The 20,494-nt window shown below is 42.2% G+C and overlaps 5 protein-coding genes across 6 annotated transcripts in view; 1 reads left to right on the plus strand and 4 right to left on the minus strand.

Moving 5' to 3' along the window:
- Positions 1 to 2,296: 2,296 nt before the first annotated feature.
- Positions 2,297 to 4,590, minus strand: LOC108106284 (adenosine deaminase 2). The gene is made up of 2 exons (XM_017213251.1): positions 3,570 to 4,590; positions 2,297 to 3,106 (listed from the first exon to the last, which is right to left on the minus strand). Exons 1-2 carry the CDS (start codon positions 4,545 to 4,547, stop codon positions 2,486 to 2,488), a joined length of 1,599 nt encoding a protein of 532 aa, XP_017068740.1. The 5' UTR covers positions 4,548 to 4,590; the 3' UTR covers positions 2,297 to 2,485.
- A 5,997-nt stretch (positions 4,591 to 10,587) lies between these two features.
- Positions 10,588 to 11,695, minus strand: LOC108106794. Its single transcript, XM_017214039.2, has one exon. The coding sequence runs from the start codon at positions 11,594 to 11,596 to the stop codon at positions 10,871 to 10,873; it is 726 nt and encodes a 241-aa protein (XP_017069528.1). The 5' UTR covers positions 11,597 to 11,695; the 3' UTR covers positions 10,588 to 10,870.
- A 368-nt stretch (positions 11,696 to 12,063) lies between these two features.
- Positions 12,064 to 13,073, minus strand: LOC108106793. The gene has a single exon (XM_017214038.2). The coding sequence runs from the start codon at positions 12,972 to 12,974 to the stop codon at positions 12,156 to 12,158; it is 819 nt and encodes a 272-aa protein (XP_017069527.1). The 5' UTR covers positions 12,975 to 13,073; the 3' UTR covers positions 12,064 to 12,155.
- A 1,646-nt stretch (positions 13,074 to 14,719) lies between these two features.
- On the plus strand, positions 14,720 to 17,918 carry LOC108106533 (monocarboxylate transporter 9). 2 transcript variants are annotated; one of them, XM_017213670.2, is made up of 6 exons: positions 14,720 to 15,346; positions 15,422 to 15,666; positions 15,733 to 16,069; positions 16,116 to 16,729; positions 16,781 to 17,276; positions 17,333 to 17,918. In XM_017213670.2, exons 1-6 carry the CDS (start codon positions 14,863 to 14,865, stop codon positions 17,596 to 17,598), a joined length of 2,442 nt encoding a protein of 813 aa, XP_017069159.1. In that variant the 5' UTR covers positions 14,720 to 14,862; the 3' UTR covers positions 17,599 to 17,918. The 2 variants fall into 2 exon arrangements, with proteins under 2 accessions (XP_017069159.1, XP_017069158.1); XM_017213669.2 differs by having other exon boundaries at positions 16,125 to 16,729.
- Positions 17,919 to 17,994: 76 nt separating this feature from the next.
- Positions 17,995 to 20,494, minus strand: part of LOC108106534 — a 45,184-nt gene continuing 42,684 nt past the window's right edge. The window contains exons 5-6 of the mRNA XM_017213672.2: positions 18,919 to 19,359; positions 17,995 to 18,736 (exon numbers count right to left, since the gene is read on the minus strand). Of these exons, the coding sequence (XP_017069161.1) occupies positions 18,718 to 18,736; positions 18,919 to 19,359 (460 nt within the window). The 3' untranslated portion in view covers positions 17,995 to 18,717. The remainder of the gene's footprint in view (positions 18,737 to 18,918; positions 19,360 to 20,494) is intronic.

Below are 20,494 nucleotides of genomic sequence, written 5' to 3' on the forward strand. Positions count from 1 at the left end.
CCAAAAATCTCCAATGAACCAGCTCCCTTCTCCAGTTTCGCATGCGGTAATCTAATCATCATCAGGAGCATCATCCACACAAAAACCCATCCTCCAGTGCCCAGTGCAACATATTGACCATCACTTGTTTGCTTTTTTATTATTGCTTCTGGATCCCTATCACCCATACCCTCGTCTCGTCTGTATGAATCTGTCCAATCTTTGGCTGGTTGGTCTACCCATCTGTGGATAAATTTATGCACATTATTTGTCCTGCTTGGCATGTCGCGTTGATTTTTGCGCAATCCTTTTGCACATTTCCAAATGCCATTTGTATGCAAACTAACTGCGCTTTATGCCTCCGTGGTCATCATGCCTCATTCTCATCTCCATCCTCTTGCCAATCCTCATTCCAGTTTCCCATCATCATGATGATGATTTTGGACTTTAGATGCCAAAGCAAGACATCAAAATGCAACAGGGAAAGAGAGAGAGAGAGAGTGTGTCAGGGAAATTGGGTAGAAATTGGTTGAGGGAAGGGATTTGTGGATTTATGGTAACTCAGGATTTATCTCTATGCAGGAATCGGTAGATTCGTGTGTGTATAATGTTTTGTAAAGTCCAATAAGAATGTGAAACAGCAATGCGACATTTTTAAATACCACTTGTTCCTGTTTCTAAGAGTTATGTGGGAAAACTTACATTTGGTTTTCATGGAAAACCTACTTACTGATTTACAAAAAAAATCCATTAAAATGAATGGAATATAAATAAAATAGGTGTGACGGCATCGAACCAAGTTTTTTGACTGATTTTTATCAAGTGTACAGTCCTCCCTAATCAATGCGACCCTTAACATTGCGAGGTGATCGGAAAAATTACCTATTTTTGGTTTTTTTCCAGCTGATTTCGGGTTTTCTCTGAGCAATCGACATTTTCTTTTGCATTCCAAAAGAATTTAATGACGTGAAATGCTAGTCTGGACTGTGATCTATTTCCAACTTTTCCCAAGGTCTTCTTCAAATTCCATTTAACCTTTTTTAAAACCAATTTTACCAAAGAGTAAAATAGAGTTTCTTATACATTAATTAGTTGCCTTAATATAGTTTTAACCAAGCAAATTTTCCTCATCGCTTGCACTGGCCTTTACAGTTTAAGATCTCCATGTCCTGACAGCTGCACAGTTTCCCATGTCCTTGCAAATCTCTTCTTTTTACGCATATTTTTAATGCGAATAATGATTGCCGATTGCCTGTACCTGAGTATATGTCTGGCGAAAAGGGAAATTTGCATATTTGATTAATTTGTTTGGCATTTTGAGACCACTTTATATTCATAAATTTGCAAATTAGGCGGCGTCGGGAGCGTTGTGGCATAAATGTATTTTGCGCATCGTTAAAAAGTTTGTGGAAAGTATACCTGTCAAAAACGCATTGGTAGTTTGTCTCGGGCAATACCATAGAAAAAATAAATGTAAAAAAAAAGAAAGAAAGTGTGACTGACTTTCCAGGCGATAAATGAAGCAAAACTTTTTCGATAATTGCTGGTAATTCTTGTGTGGCTGCGAGACAAGTTTTCACCATTTTCTTCTGCTACACTTTGCCATCTCTGTCTGTCAAATGTGCAACAGCTGCGGGCAAAGTTAAACAAATAATAAAGTTTTTAATTATAAGCAATGGCAGGCAGGGCAGAAAGTTTATTTTCTTGATCGTATCGAAGACTTTTCCCAACTTCCACGCCCTCAAGGAACTTTGTCATGTGTGTGTGTGCGTGTTTAAGGAAAATGGAAGTCAATGAAATTAGTACCACCACACATATACTCAAACAGACGGAAGTGTTAGTTTCTGTGACATTTGCATGACCCCTCCTTTAGCCTTGCCATGCCTCCCTTTCGATCACCCGCAGCGAAGTATGCAATAAAAAGTTGGCCAGAAACTTATTGGTTTGCCTGAAATAATCAAGAAGCGGAAACTCAAACAATTTGCGGTGCGACTGAAAGTGCAGCTCAAGGTTTATCCAGAAGAAGATTTTCCCCCTTTTCTGCCATTGGTCATTGACTTTAGGGCTTTCCGATGTGCGTGAGTGGAAAAGTTTTTGGCCCCTACAAACAATGTTGCGCAAATTCAGGTAGGATTTCAATATATATATATACTGCGGGATAAGTTGGACGTGAGGTATATCGGAATGTATTTGCGGCACTTTCCTTAATTATATAACATCCGCACTATGTCGTGATGTCGTCGTAATAAATGAATAGTTTATTATTAACAATGAAAGTAGGCTTGGCTTATTATTTAGAAGTAAGACTACTAATATGTCATTGGTCTTTGAACTGTTTTATTGGTTTAGGATCTACATAGGATATAATTTACAATTATTAACATTTATGAAGCCAAAAGAAAACTACCTTGTTACCAAAATATAATTATCTGATTTTGTAAATCCGTTTATGCTAAACGACACATTCTTTTCCAAATGTAAAAATCTCTAATACTCTTTTTCTATATTAATTCTTTTCCTTCTTGAAAACCTTTTCCTTCTGGGCAACAATATCTCCGATCCACTCGTCCCATTCCTTCTTCCACTTCTCCATGGCTTCGGCCTTTCCTTCGTCCCACAGGGAACTGTATCTTATGGAATTCTTGGCAGTACGCTTAAGGAACTTCAGATCAGCATTCATGGGTGCTATGCCCAGGAAGGCCATGTAAATATCGTGCGACAGAGGAGCCGCTCGCCAGTATCCTGGATTACCTGAGCTTATCACCATGGGCACATTCTCGGCTATCAGTGTGGCCGCCGGATGACTCCGATAATCAGATCCCAGTTGGAGCACCTGATTGGACACTGGGCACACTTCCAGGGCTATATTCAGGTATTTGGCCAGACGCATGAGAACTGGGTGTTTGGTAATGCTGTAGCCATGACTGATCCTTTTAGTGCCCAGTACAATGGCATCCAAAAGGTTCTGATCAACGTGTGATCCATACCAGTTTGTCTGGCCAGCGGAGAAGTAGAAGTTGATGTGGTCGGGCAGCTTGAGGAGTTCCTCTGCAAACTTGCTCAGCGGGTGGCCCACGTCCTCCTGACCCACCAAATCGAAGCCGATGACAAAGTCGGGAAACTCTTTCTAAAGGTAAATTGTTGTAAAGTTAAAGGAATTTGTCAGTGAAGATTACAAAAGGTTATTTAATACAAAACATTTTCGTTGACCAGAAATCGTTGTCTTTGTTCTCGGATGAAGGCTGACTGGTCTTAATATAAAGTCAACCATAATTAGCTACACAATATTCCTTTATTATTAAGGCAATTTGCTAACTTTGCCAAAAACACGTACTTTGAACAGAAATCGATGTCTTTGTTTTGGGTGCCAGAAAATGATTTCATTCGATTAAAGTCTAGCAGGCCGAATGGCAACAGTAATTAATTTTAAGCTTAGCTGTCAGAACAGGAAACAAAGCAAGTCATTTCGATTTACTAAAGACTAAAATTCAAAGGGCGATTATTTAAACTAATTAATAAGCTAGTTAGTTGGCAACTACAGAAGCAGTTATATTAACTTGGTTTATATTTATTTGGCAGCTACGACTTACATTCAGTTCAGTGCACTCCTTGACATACTGGCCCACCACTTCCGGTTGCACGTGTCGAATTGGGGCATATATGAGTTTTGAACCAATAAATCCCGGATTTTCCTTTTTGAAACGCTCCAGAGTGTCCTTGTAGATTCTAACGGTTTCGCGTTTGGGCAATCGGCTGCCATCTAGGCAATAGAGTTCCGGGAGTATAGTTCTTACCTCCAGATATTGCACTCCATCGGCGTAGAACTCCTTGAGGGCATTGTAGTAGTAGTCACCCCAAAGGGGGGCATACTGTAGTAGTCCATCCAGCAGATTGAAGATACCTATCATGTGGCGCCAGGCATGAGCATTGGTACTGAAGCTGGCCAAAGGATACATGCTGAGACGGACACGCAGATAGTTCTTAAGATTTTCCTCCCCACGAAACTCGCGAAGCTTTTCCATGGGCTGCCATTCGCCATCCTCGTGCTCAACATCCTTAGGCTTTTCCTTGGCGAAACGGAAGGCCATTATCCGACATCCCGCCTGGGTGGTGTAGACCCAAAGGTTCTCGCGATAGGTCATCTCGATCACCACCTTCGAACTGCACATGGAAGTGTCGTGTGTCTTGAGCGCTGCTCCTTTGGGCATTTTCCTAAGTATCTGAAAGAGTGGTGAATTCTTCACCTTGTTCAGCACCTGGAAAAAATGGTGACCCGGCGCAAACTTCGAGGGATCCATGATGCCCTTTTCATACTCCCGTTTCTTTTCGCACATGATCAGCTCATTGGCCGTGTGTTCTTCCAGGGTGAGCTGTATATCGTTGCCCACTCCGGAGTGTCGCTCGAAGGAGTTGACGATCTCGCGCAAGATTCGATAGTCCTCGGGCGTACTCTTGCGAAGATTGGTGCAGCCCAGCATTTCGAACAGGGTCATCTCATGTGGATTGCGATGCAAGGCACGCCGTGCCAAGCCAGAGCTGAGCCACCTCCGACCCACCAGCATCAGCATATGCTCTGCCCTGGTTCTCTACTTTAAAAAAGAAGGTCCTAACATTTTTTGGAATTTTGAAAAAATACATGTCAGAAAAATCAAATGTTGTCAAAATTAAATTTATTTTTTATTTGTTATATTTTAAGAATATTCTTACCATTAATCCCTTTGATATCTTTAGAAGACATTGGCCAATCCAAACCCATCCATTTAAGAAATTTTCAAGAACTAACGATTTGCATTCCAGACGCTGTTTTCCGGGCATCATCTCCTTGTCAATCGGGTCTCAACCCCAACGATTACAAGATGCCCAAAGGCCAACGCACAAGCTCACACATACACTTAGCTACTGGCTAACACACATACACACACACATACCAACAGTGTTGCAAAGATTTATCTAACGAACTAAATGGAGGCAAAACTGAACTCTGCGCCTCACTTGGTTACGGAATATATACAACATTCTGCTTAAGTGTTTTTTCAGCAGCATTACTTTGCTCTCACATGGATACTTCTCACACATATATGTATCTGTGGGACACGTACTTTAAGTATCAGTGTGTGTTTGTGTGTGTGAAGTGCAGTGAGCCCAGAATTTCCCGTCTTGCCCTCGGGCCCATGAAACTTTTCAAGTGTTAACGAGTTTTGTTGCACACATGTGTCGATTGCATACGTAGTGCACTTAACTCGCAAACTTGAACGACATTTAAGCATTTTTCCCCCAATTGTTGTTGCCCGTTATTGTTGTTGTATCTGTCACTTAGCAACAAAAACAACAACAACAGCAGCAGCAACAAAAAGAGCCAGGGAAAATGAAAAAGAGTTCGGCAAGTGGCAAACTGATATGCCTGTTGTTGTTTGCCGGAGAAGGAAATTTGATTTTGTGCAAAAACAATTTGCATCTTAATTGTGTGCCACATGCCAAAGTCGGAAAATCTGCAAAAGCAGCTGAAAAATAGTCAAGGGGAAAACTGATAAACACTAACTACAGTATTGGTTGCAAATTTCTCTTTAATTACAGTTGATCACTTTCGTTCGATAGAGTAACCAAAAAATACTTTCATAGTAGTTAGTTAACTAAAAATATTTCTAGTTTATTGTATTGGCATTTATTGAAAATCAAGAGTTGGCCTGGATTTTCAGGAATTCATAACTGGCTGGATAGACGAACGAAATATAAATTAAGTTTGAACTGGAAACGTAGTTTTGTTTATTTGCTGGTCTTGTGTACTTTTTGTGTGATGAAAGTTTATTCTGTTTGTAGAATAAAACTTATTTTACTTTTGTGAAAAACGAAGTAGACAACAATTAAGGAGCATGTATGACCTATAAAGTGACCCATGACTATATGAAAATAGTAAATTATTAAAAATTAGAATCGTTTCAAAGATTTTGCCATCCTTTCCAACGCTTTTTCCCCTGTAAATACCAACTTAGTAATACTTTTTGTACTATTTTTCTTTAATAAATTCAGCATTTCAACATTTTTTGAGATAATCATGGCTAAAGAGATGAGAAATCTCTCTCTTGCTACTCTAAATTATGTTCCAGTTATTAGCTAAGAATTTCCTACATTTTTTATTGCTCATTTTCTAAGAACGAATGCTTTCCATTATCCGCACACCAGCAGCGTTTCTGGCAATTCAAATCGAGCTGCTCTATTCAGCCACAGCCGAAAATATGTTCATTTTCTACATCTGCAGCCCATTTTCAGTTGCCATTGTCTGACAGGACCACGCCCACCGTCTACACCCGCAAAAACACTCATACGCCCCTGGTCGGAGGCGTCGTTGTAACATCTCTTTTTCCATCTTTTCTTTCTGCGTGTGCGTTCTTCTTTTTCTTTTTTATATATTTTTTTTTTCTCCTGCAGTTACAAATTATGCTCATATAAATTTTTATAAAACATTTCTGCCGTTGCCATTTTATTTTATGTTTCTTTTTGTTACAACTGCGACTCACACCCACCCGCATACACATTTCGCATAGGGATACAGTGTGCCTGGTAAAAGTAGGCAACGAATGCCTTTTCAGTTCAGTTCCTTTCAGCTTGCCCAGTTTTTCCGTTGGGTCTGCTGTGTCTGCTGCAAAAATGAAGAGCAATTCACACTTGAAAAGTTCCAACATGCGTTTTTAAGTTGCCCCAAACAACTATTATATGGATACCATCCTTTTCCCACCAGAGTTTTCTTTTTTTTCTTGGTTTTCTTTTCCTTTTTCCAGCTGAACCTCTGAATATTAAGCGAAATGTGTGGGAATATGACGCAGTTCTTGGGACCATAAAAAAGGGTTCGGTGGTCCTCTGGCCTGTTTATTTGCCTAAGCTGACTAATTTAATATGCATAAATGCCGGCACATGTTCATAAATGGCAACTTAAATCGGCACCCTAGCCGAAAATGGCTTTATTATCCGGCCCAGCTCCGATCTAATGGTTCCCGGACCAACCCAACAAGATAATGTATTGCTATTAATGTTCCTCACTTGCCAAGTTTATGATTTGAGTTTAATGAATTCTTCATTAGGGAGAACCTAAATTTAAGGTAACTCCATGGTAAGAAATTTAAAAAATAAAGAGCTCTACAAATATTTGCTACAAATTAAAAAAGATGATTATACTTAAATGCTTTTTGCTTAATAATTAAAAATGTATTCGAACGAATTTACGAACCATTTTCACACATGCGATTTTTTTTGCCTTGGGGAATTTCAAAAAAACTTTAAAGAGGGTTTAACAAATGTTATTTTCTGATTTTCGCAAATGTTTTTCCCGTAAAATATTTGTGGCATATAACCAGGCGCTGATTGTGTGATGTGTACATGTGTGCTACAACTTCCGGTTTGTGCAGTCGACGACAAATGTACTTCCGCTTGTGCAGCAGCTGCTAGAAAAAAAACTGTTGCATGCTTTTGTGCGCAGACAGAGATTTGCCAACAATGAACTCGAAATTAAATGTCATAATTAAACTGGCAGCCGCCATAGCAAAATGGTGAAATGGTAAAATGGCAAAAAAAAAGAGAGACAACTGGGTAGAGTCGGAAAATTGTCAAAACGCTGGCGATAAGCCGCAGTCTGACATTTAGACGCCGGCCAGACAACAGCTGCTTAAACTCTTTGCCACAATGTGTGCATTACCCATTCCGGGAGTCCGCTACTGAGACAATAGCCCCCCCAGGAGATCTCATCCCGACTTAGCAGGCAGATTGTGGCTGTCATTTTTATCTTTGGCCCATTGTCACTTGCACAATGGAGACAAAAATTTGTGCCTTCATTATCATTTCGACTAAGGCTATGTACCTACTCCTGGTACTCCAAATTGTGTTCCCTCAAATTGATTTGTCTTCTCGCTCGGCACGTAATCTCCCCTTCTCTCTCTGTCTCTCTATCAGGCAATTTACATTTTGTCGCATTTGAATTGCGTGGCACGTTGTTGCCTATTTGAATTATGTCAATAGAATTGCGCCTTCAATAAATGTCAATATAAATATATATACGAAAGGCGATTGATGAAAGGCGAAATTTACAGCGCCGCCACAAAGTAGGCAACAATTTTATTTATTTTTCCTGGGAAATGATTGAAGTGCGAGAAAAAAATAAAACAGCAAATTTACATTCAAGGAATGTATTTTCCTAAATAAGCTTCTTGTTTTTAAGTACAGCAAACATGAAACTTAATTGTTTTCCAAAACTAGCAATCATTAAGAATCATACATTGGCTAAGCCGAAACAAAGTCCGTTTAAAATGTCATGCAAATGCAGACAAAAGAAGGAAACACAAAACCCTTATGGTTTGCATTGGTTTTCACTTCAGTAAGCTTTGAAACACAAACCGATTCTAGAGAACAACAAAGCTGAAAGAGTAAAAATTGATCAAGTGTGTGTGAAAGGAAAATCATAAAGTGCTATGTAAGTGCATATCCGTAAGCTGTAATATGTAAACCACTTTTTACGTTTGGCTTACCACCTTCTGTTTTGATTTTTGCTCTGAAAGGTAAAGCATTTTTGCGCTCAATAAATTTCTAAGAAAATATTTGCTGCTCTGCAAAGTTTTGGTTAAAGGCAAGGAGAAAAAATTTAAAGCGATCTTAGCTGGTTTTTTTATATAGTTTTTTTTTGGGTTGTCCGGGTTAAATGCCTTCATCTCTGACCGTCAAAATCCCCGCCCGGCATTTAACGCTTTGCCCTCATTGCCTGCTTAACGTTTAATGGCACACTTTGACTACCCAAATGGCACCGGGGTGGTGGTACTCGGGGGCATACCCCACTTCGCGTCCATTCACGACAACATGTTTACAACGCTCTACGGCTGAGTAGGAGTAATAAAACGAAATTATAAAATAATATTAACAATCCAGCAGCAACATTTAGACCCGGACACGGAGCCAACAAAGTGTGTAAAGTGTAGCCAGCTGAGTAAAACACAAAAAAACAGAAAACAAAAATGGAATGGAATGGCATTTTACATTTATGGTTATGTGGGTGCAGCTACACATGTATGTTGATACCACACTATATATATATATATGTATATATATATATGAGTATGTGTCCAGATTATGGGCTAAACTGCAACAAATGGTGGAAAAAGGTGGGGGCAAGGGGTGGGGTAACTGCACACTGGTTGCACTAAAAGTGCACGTGTAATTAAGGTCAGCATCGTCGTCCAGCTAATTGGTCGAGCTGTAAAGCAAAGGGGCCTTGCAACTTTGTTGGTCATAACTAAATTTGTTTGTTTGCCTTGCCTAGGGCTCTACACTAACCCTTTTACCTCTTTTCTCCCCCCTCGTTCTAGTGGCATCCTGGCGTCCTTCCATCCCATATCCAAACCGCAAAAAGCTTTTAATCCAGCCAGTGCTACTGGACAGCCAAAGTCGTAAAGCCTTATCATAATCCCCGTGACTAGGGGGAGTCATAAAGCCTATTCGACCGGGGAGAGAAATGGCAGGAGCAGCGGATAATCGGCCATGTTCTTGTATAACAAAGAAATAAATCCAATTTGAGCTGAGTTACTGTGGCAACTAGAATACACATAGAACCCTATTCCTTTTCAGTTTCACAATTTGTTAAATTTGAATTTTTATTTCAAGAATTTTTAGATTTTAACTATAGGATATACATGATGCCATTCACAACGCTTTTGTTGATATGCTTAGCACAACTCTTGGTGACATATATCTCACTTTACTTTCCCTTACACACGAGTATATTCTCCTCCAGAAATATTCTCACAAACATGGTATCTATTACTCACCAGAAGCCACAAAAGTCCACAGACAACAAAAAAAAAAGGCAAGCAGGCAGCAGCAGTCAGCAGGCAGGAACAACTTTTATAATAAAATTATTTGTTTGGGCACAGAAATAGACAACTTTCCAGCCATACATTTCATTTGTGCGAAATGTCACTCCAGGGCATACTTTTGGCCAAAAACAACAGCCAAACAGGACGAATGTTTGGCAAATTCTCAGCTCCATTTCAGAGCCCTCTAAAAATACTCATTCCTTGGGCCTTTCAGGATCTCTCCTTGTCAATGCCGAGCTCCACAATTAAACACTTGCTGGCAGGCTAAACATTTGCATTTAAATAAAAATGCATTGGATTTTGTTGGTGCTTTTCATTAGCCATCGCTCTCTCTCTCTCTGTTGGTTGGCCCCCAGGATCCTTCTGTTTGTCTGTTTGGCTGCCTGGCGCCCAAAGTGACTTTCAATGTAAACGTCAGAGCTTTGTGCTGTTGACATTTGTGCGCCGCCAGACGACAACGTCACAACATCCTCCACGACGCAGACGACGGCAACAATTTGCGATAAACATCTCAGCGGCATGCAAATCCCTTTTAGGAATTGCACAGGAGAGCACTCCAACTAAAGAGCTGCGGGCGAAGGAGCCGAGGCAGGACGACAAGGAGACGATGGTAGAAAAATTTAGAACGAAGGGGTGTGGCTGTGCAGCAAAAGAACTTCACTGGGGCTGCCAAGAATTAACCATCAAGCATTCCTGAAAGTCGCATTCAATGCGATCCTTTAGAAGGCTCTAAGAATGGAATAAGCTTACACTTTGATGCAGTGAAATGAAAGTTTTTAATATCGTTTACAAATTTACATATTTTTAAGGGGCACTAATGATTTATTTTACAACTGTTTAAAATTTGCATTAAACTATCAAAATATGTAAAAGGATAGTCGGCCTGAAGGATCAATATTTTTGAAATGAACCCATTAACACAGTCTTAACGTTAATACATGCTACCTTTAGCATAAAATCAGTGCTCATTTTTGGGACATCTTGATCCAGATGCAGTCATCATTCCGTCTTGATTTCCATGATTTTCTCCAAAACATGCTTTAGGTCTGTAACTTCCGCAAATAGGCAAAAACATCGCACAAGCTGACTTTCTTTTCACATTCGCATGGTGGAAGCCATTCAATTGGTTCCCTCTTGCACTCGGAAAAGCTGGGATACTGGGTGCGACGCTTTTTGCAGCAGGATGGTATACGTCCCACATCGCATGAGGGTGGTCGTCGGCCTTCCTTACATCCTGGAGTTGGTATCTTGCAGCAGGGCCAAGGACCAATCCGTGGGACTTCTATTAGTTTCTCGGGCTTTGGGCGTCCAGAATCGGGAGGATTCATGTCCTCGTCACGGCATTCCACATGGCTTACAGTTGGACATTCGAACTTACGGCGTGGCCTATTCGGGTACTTCTTCTTCGCTTTCACCGCTGCCTTCGGAATCATATAGCACTCGCACCATGTTCTCTGGTACTTGCGTGCCGCCTTGTCACTCGGGGTATAGTGATCCAGATCCATGGGCAAGTCCATCTCCCCACAGGGATCGTCTATGCATTCGTTGATAAGCGACTTGAGGCGCGGCTGGTTGCAACGGTTAGCGGAGCGACGGAGCGCCATGAAACATTGGTTCGGTGGTTCCTTATTCTTCTTGACCTCCAATCGCCTACGTCGTACTGCAATTTTCTTAGCATCATACATCCGATTCCGCACACTAACAGTCAGTGTTCCCAGTCTGGGCTGCAAAAACAGTGTCTTGTGGATGTTCTGCAAGACCCCCATTCTAACTGAATTTAACTGGAATTTCGAACGGAAACCAAAACGGAAGACTGATTTTTACGGGGCAGAGGTGTTCCACGTCCTCTCCACTTGGACTATTGCGTGTGAATGAGCCAGATGCTAGGTTAAGGTTCCTATAGAAGTTGACATTTCGTTTCAAGGCCTACTTGGGAGTATATATAGTCGAAATGTGGCCAACTATGATTGAAAATTTTCTTTAATTTGATGTAAGTAGGGAGAAAATAAGGCCTCCTTTCTTGTTGAATTTACTGCTCAAAGGCTAGATAAAAACAAAGTAAGATTTGTCTTTTCAATCTCGAAAATTTCTTCTACATGCATTTATATCCTACGCTTATATCCTAGTGGGTGGGAATTTACCACTTTTTGTCCTTAAAAAATACGAATGAGAATAAGAGCTTCCAGGAAAAAGCACCCACAACCCCCCATAAAATCAATAAAATATTTATATATGCTCTTTAAAATGATCATTAGCTCAACTTTATTTAACCAAAAATTTCGATTCTCCAAAATAAACCCGGAATTAAACCACTAAAAACGTTTCTCAAGACTCGCAGGGATCCCGGCGCCCTAGTGGATCACAGGGATGACGGTGATTGAGAAGAGCGTAGCGGTAGACAAGGCAAAGAGGCGGCACCTCCAGACAGCGACACTCGACGGGTCTGAGCTTGTTCAGCTCGTCGTGTTGGCATTCAGAGAAGCTGGGATACTGACATGCCCGACGGCGGCATCTTTTTCTTCGAGGAGCCACACGGCAATTGGTTTTGGCGCTAGCTGGCGGACAATCGCAGAGGCTCATCTTGGGACAGGGTCCAGCCTTGGCCTCCTGTCTGCAGGGCATGGGATTTACGGTAGCGCATGGCTTCGGTTTGGCAGCTCTACCGCACTTACTGGTTATGACGCGGTGTGTCCGTTCCGGTGCAACCTTGCGGCAGCAACGCTTTTGCTTCCGGAAGAAGCACTCGACCCAGTATTGGTCAAACTCGCGATCCAGAGATTTGCTGGGCTTATAGTGCTTGTCATCCATTCGTTCGACGAGGTCACAGGGATCCTGACACCATGGCTCTGGTTTGTACGGTATATCACAGCGACCCCAGACACCCAGATACTTGGGATGCAGCACGGCCAGTTCTTTGTCAGTTTTGCAAGGATTGAGCTGCTTGTAGTATTTCGGAACCTGCGCATTGACCGGTAGACATTCTGGCTTCATCGCATTGGCTGGTACATACTTCTCGCACTTTCTGGTGTCCTTCTTCTTCTTGGCGCACTTATCACCAGAGTGGGCCAGCCGTTGTCCAACAATGGCTAAACTTTTTAGGAAGTGTGGACGGAAGGTGTTGGTGGTGCCATTAACCAGAAGCATTACGAAACGGAGGATTTGGATTGGAACCGGTTGTGAGCCAGTTTTAGAGAAACGAAATTTAGGTTGTTACTGGTGAGCCTTTAACTTTGATCTGACCCTTGCCCTGGTTACTGCCTACCAGGTCTCAGAAATCTAACTCAAGGCTAACCAGATAAGCTGTATTTTCTTTTTAGAAAAGAACCTACTTCATCCCTTGAAAATTGGGTAAGAATTCATACATTTAAGTACACTTTTCGGAAGCTGTCGCAAATTGAGCTCTTTCCGGGCCAAAGCCCAAATGGGTTTTCCTTGTTTATTCTCGAGTTAATTGCTAGTGGATTCGATGCCAGCGAATTGCAATGTCCAGCTGCCTTGATTTGACGGCAAACAATAATAAAGAAAAAATAGACATCGCAACCTTCACTTTACGGATTTTTTTCCCCAGCTTGTTTGCAAGTTAAATGCAAACAGAACGCAGCCAGCAGAACGACAAAGCCTACGAAAAAAAAAAAAAAAAAAACAAATATATACACATAGCTTGCCTCCTCGGAAAAACAACAGAAATCCACTAGAATAAGTATACGACGCGTTGCTCGCTGCTCGCCGCTCTCTCTGGGCAGTTTTCGCTTTTACGGCGATATTTTCATTGGAGTCAATGCCGCTCGAGAGTGGCCATGCATGAGGGCCCCCTATAAAATTGGGTCAATTGCTGTTAACAATTTGGCAGCGCAATCTTTCGGCCGTTTCGATTTCAAGGCGCTCAGGGGAAAAAATAGAAAAAAAAACCAACCTGGGCTATAAAAAACGAGCACGTACGAGTGAACCTTTTGCAAAAAAAAAAATGCGAGAAAAACAATTTCCGCATAGAGTTGTTGGCCAGGAAAAATAGCCGCTGCAATCGCAGCTTCCCCGCGGGACACAAAAAAAAAAAGGGAAAATCCGCTGGGTGGAAAGTTCAAGTGGTGGATGGTCCAAAGTTGGCCAGTCAGAAGCCTTTACGCTAATTAATTAGTGCATTTTGTTTGTTATTCATTTTGCGAGAACATTTCCAGCAGGACTGGCTTAGTTAAACTTTGTTAAGGGTGCGATGGATAGACTGGTGTTTCATAAAGCATCGCCTGACTGACTGCCTCGAATTCAACAGCTGGGCATCACTTTCCATTTAATCAAATGGGGGAAAGCAGTGCCGACCCCAATCCTACAGTTTTTGTTGCCTTTGAGTGACTGCCAATGAAGTTACTGGCCTTAAAGCCGAGATGCACTTTAGCCCACTCCAACTTGAACTCACTCTGTGGAAAGACCAACGACTACGGAATGATTTCATTTACTTGCAATCAATGAAATTGCACAGATGCAATTTTGTTTTGGCCCCAAAATAAACAGGCAGGCGGGGAGAGGAGATGGAATTGAACTGGGATCGGGATGTGGCTGGTAGGGGATTCGCCATGGATTCGAATAGAGATGACTAAAAAAAAAGGAGAGGAAACAGCAAGGAAACTTCTGCGGGGGCAGCAACAACCAACTCTGTCTGTCACGCTTGCCATGGCTGCCATGGCAGCATTTGGTAGCCAGGAGCAGCTAATGTCTGGCGACAGTCTCCGAATCCCACGAAGCCCCATGAATCCCCCTCGTAGCTGGAGTTTCTCATATCGCAGCCAGACACGTAGCCAGCCACTGTGGATTGGGTTCGAGACGCAGAGAGATTTGTGAAAGATGTCAGGAACACGCTGCGACAGAGTCGAAAAATGAGCAGGAATCGTAGGCGGAGGTGAGTGTGTCCACCCTTCTAGTTCCCATTCTAACCAAATCCCATGCCTTCAGCTTGCCCAGCATCCCATTGCCTTTAGATGAAGAACAGACTGCTGCTTCAGTAGAACAAAATGGCCAGAGGAGATTGAGGTCGCGATCAATGCCCGGGCAGGAGCTATTGGTCCAAGTCTCGTCCATCTATGGGAATGAAACACGGACTGAGCACCCACAGATGGTCGATGTGGCTGTCGCCACTGAATCCATCTTAGATTGGAGAACTTCTACTACATCTGTTAGTCAGTCTTCGTTCTACGGACGAGATTCCCTCAGGGGTTTTCCTCACATCCTTGTGGAGGCACCAGATGAGCCAAAGGATGATGATACCAATCCTCAGTCTACACCCATTGAACCGATTTCAGAAGTGCCTTATGTGAAGCCCAATATACAGAGAGTGCTAACACCCCTTCCAGTCGATAAGCGAGTCTCACGCAAAGACTACCCCTCTTCTCTTCATCTTCTTCACGAGGAGACATCCGTTGAGAGCATAGTGGAGGTGTCTCCGAAAAGGAGCTCTACAAGTGACACGGAACCGTATGAAATAGAGGAACGTCTAGTCACCAAAACGCAAAAGTTCTTCAAAAAGAGTAAGTTGGACTGATCTTTGTGACTCCCTCCAATGGGTACCTCAATAATAAGTAACTTTTATGGGTGCTTTACAGGAGCTCCGTTAGTTCCAAGATACGATTCGGAGGATTCGTTTGAATTTGGAACTAAGATAGAACAAGAAGACCCAGTAGTTGTGATAAGTCGTGAGTTGACCGCCACCGATTCGGAGGGATCTTTCAGCGAGAACGACAAGAAAAGCCGGAAAGACAACACAGTGTGGGACACACAGAGTAGAGGTTCCCGGAAATCCCACAGCATAGCTCCTAGCGGCCGTCATCTGGGCTCTGGTATGGTTTTTGTAAGTGAGTTGATGGCAATATTTCGGCGGTGGACCACTGAAGTACTGATCTTGTACCTTCCGCAGATCTATATGGTGATACCACCAGACGGTGGCTTTGGTTGGATGATCATGTTTCTGTCCTTTTTCGCCCAGCTGATCATCGATGGCCTGATCTTTACCATCGGCGTCCTTCTGCCATTTATAGCCAAGGATATGAAAGTTGAAATAACTTCAGTGTTATTCGTGGCAAGTGTCCAGATCGGATGTTACTTTACGAGCGGAGCCTTTGCCGCCGCGCTGATAAATCGTTTCGGTTTTCGGAAGGTTGCAATTGCGGGGGTGTTATGCACCTCATCCACAATCTTGATTGCCAGCTGCAGCGTCAACGTGGTTATGCTGATCTGCTTCTACAGCATCATTGGTAGGTTGACAAATCGATGTGGTGATCTTATGAATAACAACCCCAGTTCGCCCAGGTGGATTCACGATGAGCTTGATCTGGGCAAGCTCGCAGCTAATCGTGGGCTATTACTTTGAACGGTATCGTCCGATGGCCACTGGCTTCTCCTGCAGTGGCGGCGGTGCCGGGATAGTCCTCTTTACATTCCTTAACGCCTATCTAGTGCCAATAATCGGATGGCGGAACATGTTTAGAACGCAAGCTGGATTCGTTTTGTTGATTTTGATTGCAGCCATCGCTTTTGTAGAGGTTCCGCCCACTCAGGTGGGGATGTACCATCATTACGATATGGACACCAGTTCCGATGAATTCTACGGGAATTTTTACGTGCACGACTATATGCGTCTATCCAGCCAGACTACAAGAAGTCGGAGTATCCTTAGCTCGTATGAGCCGTCTACCAAGAAAAACGGATGCGCCAGGTTTTGTTCCTGCTGTACGAAATGCTGTCCCAAGCAGCACAGGAAGGAACCGCCGGAGGATGAGCAAAATCTTTTGATACGCCCGGCGCCTTTAGAGCGGGACGATCTCTTCTACACGGGTCCGGCTGAATACGGGAAACCACACAACACGGAGAACCTTGAAGGCAGGGAAGTTCATCTGATGGGCTCGGATAAGAATGTAGGTATTCTATAGTTCTGCTACAGGACATCATTATCTGCCCTTCCATAGACCCAGCAAGTTAACTATGGCATTACGAAAATTCATTTAGACGATGATGAACGATCTTCCGTGAAAAGTATTTTTAAAAACCAGAGATGGGATAAGACACCGCCCAAGAAACAAAGGTCCTGCTTGCATAGCAAATTCATGATCACACTCGTCAAACTCTTCGACTACCGTCTGCTGAAACAGTTCGAGTTTAAGATTTTGGTGGCCTCAGCTTTGCTCTTTCCCATGGGCTTTAATATTCCCTTCATTTACTCATCTTCACGTACCACCATTCCCATTGAATATGCTCGGTTTATTGGCCCACTTATTGGGATTTGCAATATGATCTTCAGGAATATCTGTGGCTTTGTGGCTTACAAGCGACGTCACTGGACAACGATGATCTGTGGTTTTGGTCTAGTTTTCGGTGGATGTTCCGTCTTCACAAGCGCCTTCTATGGCCAGGACTTGATTTGGTTTCAGTTTCTCTATGCCATAACATATGCGGTGGCTACAGGTGGGTAAGATAACTTATTGGCAATAACCTTTACCACCTGACTTTCTATCTATTAGCTGTGTTTTCCACCATGCGTGGACTTATTTATGTGAAATACCTAGGCCTGTCCAAGCTTACCAATGCCTTTGGGATTACCTCTTTGGCCATGGGTCTGGGCGCTTTTATTGGTACTACCATTGCCGGAGAAATGGTGGGAACTCATGGAAACTATACAGCTGCCTTCAGCTTTGCGGGATCATGTCTCATAGTCTCTGGGGCATTAAAAGTACTGCTTCCCTTATTAGTAAAGTGCCGATATAGGCACAATAAGGATTCGGAATAGCATGATTTATTGGTTGTGTCCTCCATCGAACTTGGGATTTATTTTACAAAACAGCTCGCGCCTTGTTGTTTTCTCATTTTTAATACGTCTAGTATTATTGGCTATTTTAGTGGTTAAATAAGCACGCGTTCAAAATTCTGAATAAATTTTTTTATATTACATTTTCTGTTTCGATTTGATCAGAGATTGATCAGGGGAAGAAGGTTTAGGAATATATTTATTAGAGAGATTTTTGTTAGCAATTTGACTTCTTAAAGACCCTTTGAAGTCAAATTGACTAACAGAGATGGTTGCTACTTAAAATTTAAGATGCTATATTAATGCCCATCCAGCTACAGGAATCTACATTTTAGATTCGAAAACTTTGCCTTTCTCAATTTAATCTCAATTCGGTTGTTTTCCTTTTTGGGGTTGACTTTTATTGCAATCCATTTAAAGTTATTAGTTAGCTTAGTTTACATCTAATATTAGCTTAGTTGCTGAACAACACACTGTGGCTCCACGCTTATAGGTTCGAGTGTGTTGTGTTTGGTTTTTCATTTGGTTTTGTTTCCATTTTCCTTGTTTGGTTATGCAAATGTTCACGCCTCTCATGTTTACTTTGATTTGCTTTCTAAACTTTGTACGTCTACTTCTGTTCAATTTTCTTTTTTTTCTGTTTTCTGTTTTGAATTTTTTTATATATTATGATGATTTTTTTTACATATTATTTAGAGCTAAAGCAACAAAAGTGTTAAATTTAAATCAAAGTAAAAATAATCAGAAAAAATGTTTGATTCGACATCCGCCAGACGGATGACTGCAATCCTTTTTTGTTTTTGTCCTGTGTCTAAATCCTTTTTGTGTTTTTTTTTTTTTGGTTTTTATATTGTCAGTAGTCTTCCCCATCGTCGCCTCTAATTTATTTCATTTTTCCATTGATGTCTCTCTGCATTTGCTGGCTCTGCTTTAAAATCAATTTCGTATGATAATCTAAATTTAAATTAAAATCTCATTGCGGGATGATCCACACTCCACCGATGGCCTTGCTGGTCTTTCTTGTTCACACAGAAAAAGCAATTCTTACGCCTTAAATTAAAATTATATTTATATCGCCAGTGCCTCCACCGAGTGGCTCGTTCATGTGTCGGAATCAGACCTGTAATTGAATAGGAATATATATATATATATATATTAGGGTGATTCATCAGGGCTTAACATGAAAATTACTCATCAATCTAGAAGCGATTTTCTTTGCTATCTTTGACTTGAATTTTATTTCTTTTAATAAATTTTTGATTGTTTAATAAAAACTATAAACTAAAGTTAAGCTTAGCTTACCAATTAAAATAAGTTTGCGACCCGTGACAGTTGCGCTCGGTGCCGCACCACTTGGACTGCTGGAGCGCCGGGCATTGTCGTCCGCCCCGTTTGCCGTGCTTGATGACCTTGCGGTAGCGGTGCATCTCGCCAACGCCGCAGCTTTTGCTGCATGCCGTCCACTCTGACCAGTGGCTAACGCGGCAGTCGCGTCGCCTTTGCGCCATGCTTCGCCTGCGGGTGGCACCACTTCCAGCCCCACCCCCACTGCCAGCACCAGCGACCTTGCCACCCGCTAGTGGTGATTGCGAGGCTGTCGGATTGGAGGCGTTTAAATTGCTGGCATCTGTGGCACGCCGATAGCTGCTGGCGATGCTCTGCAGGATCGCATGCTTGTCGTTCTTTGGCACCACACTGACCACCTGACCAGGTGCCGGCTGCAGGCTGTTGTTGCTGCTATAGCTGGAAGTGGATAAAGTGAGGGATTCAATGAGTTTTAAGAGAAGGAATTTATGTTAATTAACTAGCCTGAAGTTAAGTTTTATTATGATACTTGCTTCTGGGGTCTTAGTTACATGCTTAAAAATTAGTAACTGATATGAACTACAGCTTTTATTTTATAAATATTTAAATCTCACAGCTTTTCCATTTCTAATCTTAAATATTGCTTTTCTACTTTAAATTTCTAAATAATTAATAAAAGTGCGTTACGATTATTAATATTACATTTTCGTAATCATCGCAAGTGGTTCTATTTCCTGGGCGTACTCTTTATAAGCTAAAATCCAACTTGGCATTTTCCCCAACCTAACTGATTTGCTTTAGTAGCTTAACTTGCCGACGCTAAAAGACTACCACATTACACATACGACCCGTGCGCCTCCAGCACTTCCATTTTCAAAGGTGTGCACGTTGCCTGCTCACGTTTGTTATTTCAGCACATCAACTGTGGAAAATTTCAATTTAAATTTGCCTTTTGCCAGGCAGCTAGCCAGCCTTCCTTCGTGCCGCACCATGTTGCTCCGGCCTGACAGACACACAAACACACACACACAGAGCCTCGAAAAGCAACCGGCAACCGAAATCGGAGAACCCTATGCCATGTGGAGCCGGAGCCCAGGTCTTTTTCGGCGGACCCACGCGCGAACCACAAACGGTGAAAAAACTTCCCTCCCGTAATGTCGCGGATCCACGACGTTTGGCGCTATGGCGCTGCCGCGGCCACTGCCGCCTGGCTTCCTTCCTTCCTGCCACCCACCCATCCATCCTTCCTTCCTTCCTTCCTGGGCAACTTCCGTGTTTTGTTTCCTGCAGTTTTTCGTTTATTTGCATACACATGCCGCGCGTATGCCGCCTTGCAAAATCGCGCAAATAATAATAAAAAATCAAAAGGCAGACGAAACAGGCACAGAAACTCTGACTCTGACGAGCAGCAGGAGGACGAGGAAGGAGCGCAAATAAATTGGCAAAAATATTAAAAGACCCAGGAGAAGGAACAGAGCTACAGAGGCCCAACGAAAAAATAATGAGGAAAATTCCCAAATTGAAATTACATACAACAATTTTGTTCCCTTGAAAATACCTTTTACTTCGTTCT

Source organism: Drosophila eugracilis, unplaced genomic scaffold (genome assembly GCF_018153835.1).
Source record: "Drosophila eugracilis isolate 14026-0451.02 unplaced genomic scaffold, ASM1815383v1 contig_81, whole genome shotgun sequence".
In the NCBI taxonomy this organism is placed as follows: domain Eukaryota; kingdom Metazoa; phylum Arthropoda; class Insecta; order Diptera; family Drosophilidae; genus Drosophila; species Drosophila eugracilis.

Bases quoted from the DNA above. Each gene is read 5' to 3' on its own strand.
- LOC108106793 (XM_017214038.2), bottom strand. From the start codon at position 12,974: ATGCTTCTGGTTAATGGCACCACCAACACCTTCCGTCCACACTTCCTA.
- LOC108106533 (XM_017213670.2), top strand. From the start codon at position 14,863: ATGCCCGGGCAGGAGCTATTGGTCCAAGTCTCGTCCATCTATGGGAAT. The intron at 15,667-15,732 runs GTAAGTGAGTTG...TACCTTCCGCAG, and splicing joins TGGGCTCTGGTATGGTTTTT to ATCTATATGGTGATACCACC. The intron at 16,070-16,115 runs GTAGGTTGACAA...TAACAACCCCAG, and splicing joins CTGCTTCTACAGCATCATTG to TTCGCCCAGGTGGATTCACG.
- LOC108106284 (XM_017213251.1), bottom strand. From the start codon at position 4,547: ATGCTGATGCTGGTGGGTCGGAGGTGGCTCAGCTCTGGCTTGGCACGG. The intron at 3,107-3,569 runs GTAAGTCGTAGC...ATTTACCTTTAG, and splicing joins AGGAGTGCACTGAACTGAAT to AAAGAGTTTCCCGACTTTGT.
- LOC108106794 (XM_017214039.2), bottom strand. From the start codon at position 11,596: ATGGGGGTCTTGCAGAACATCCACAAGACACTGTTTTTGCAGCCCAGA.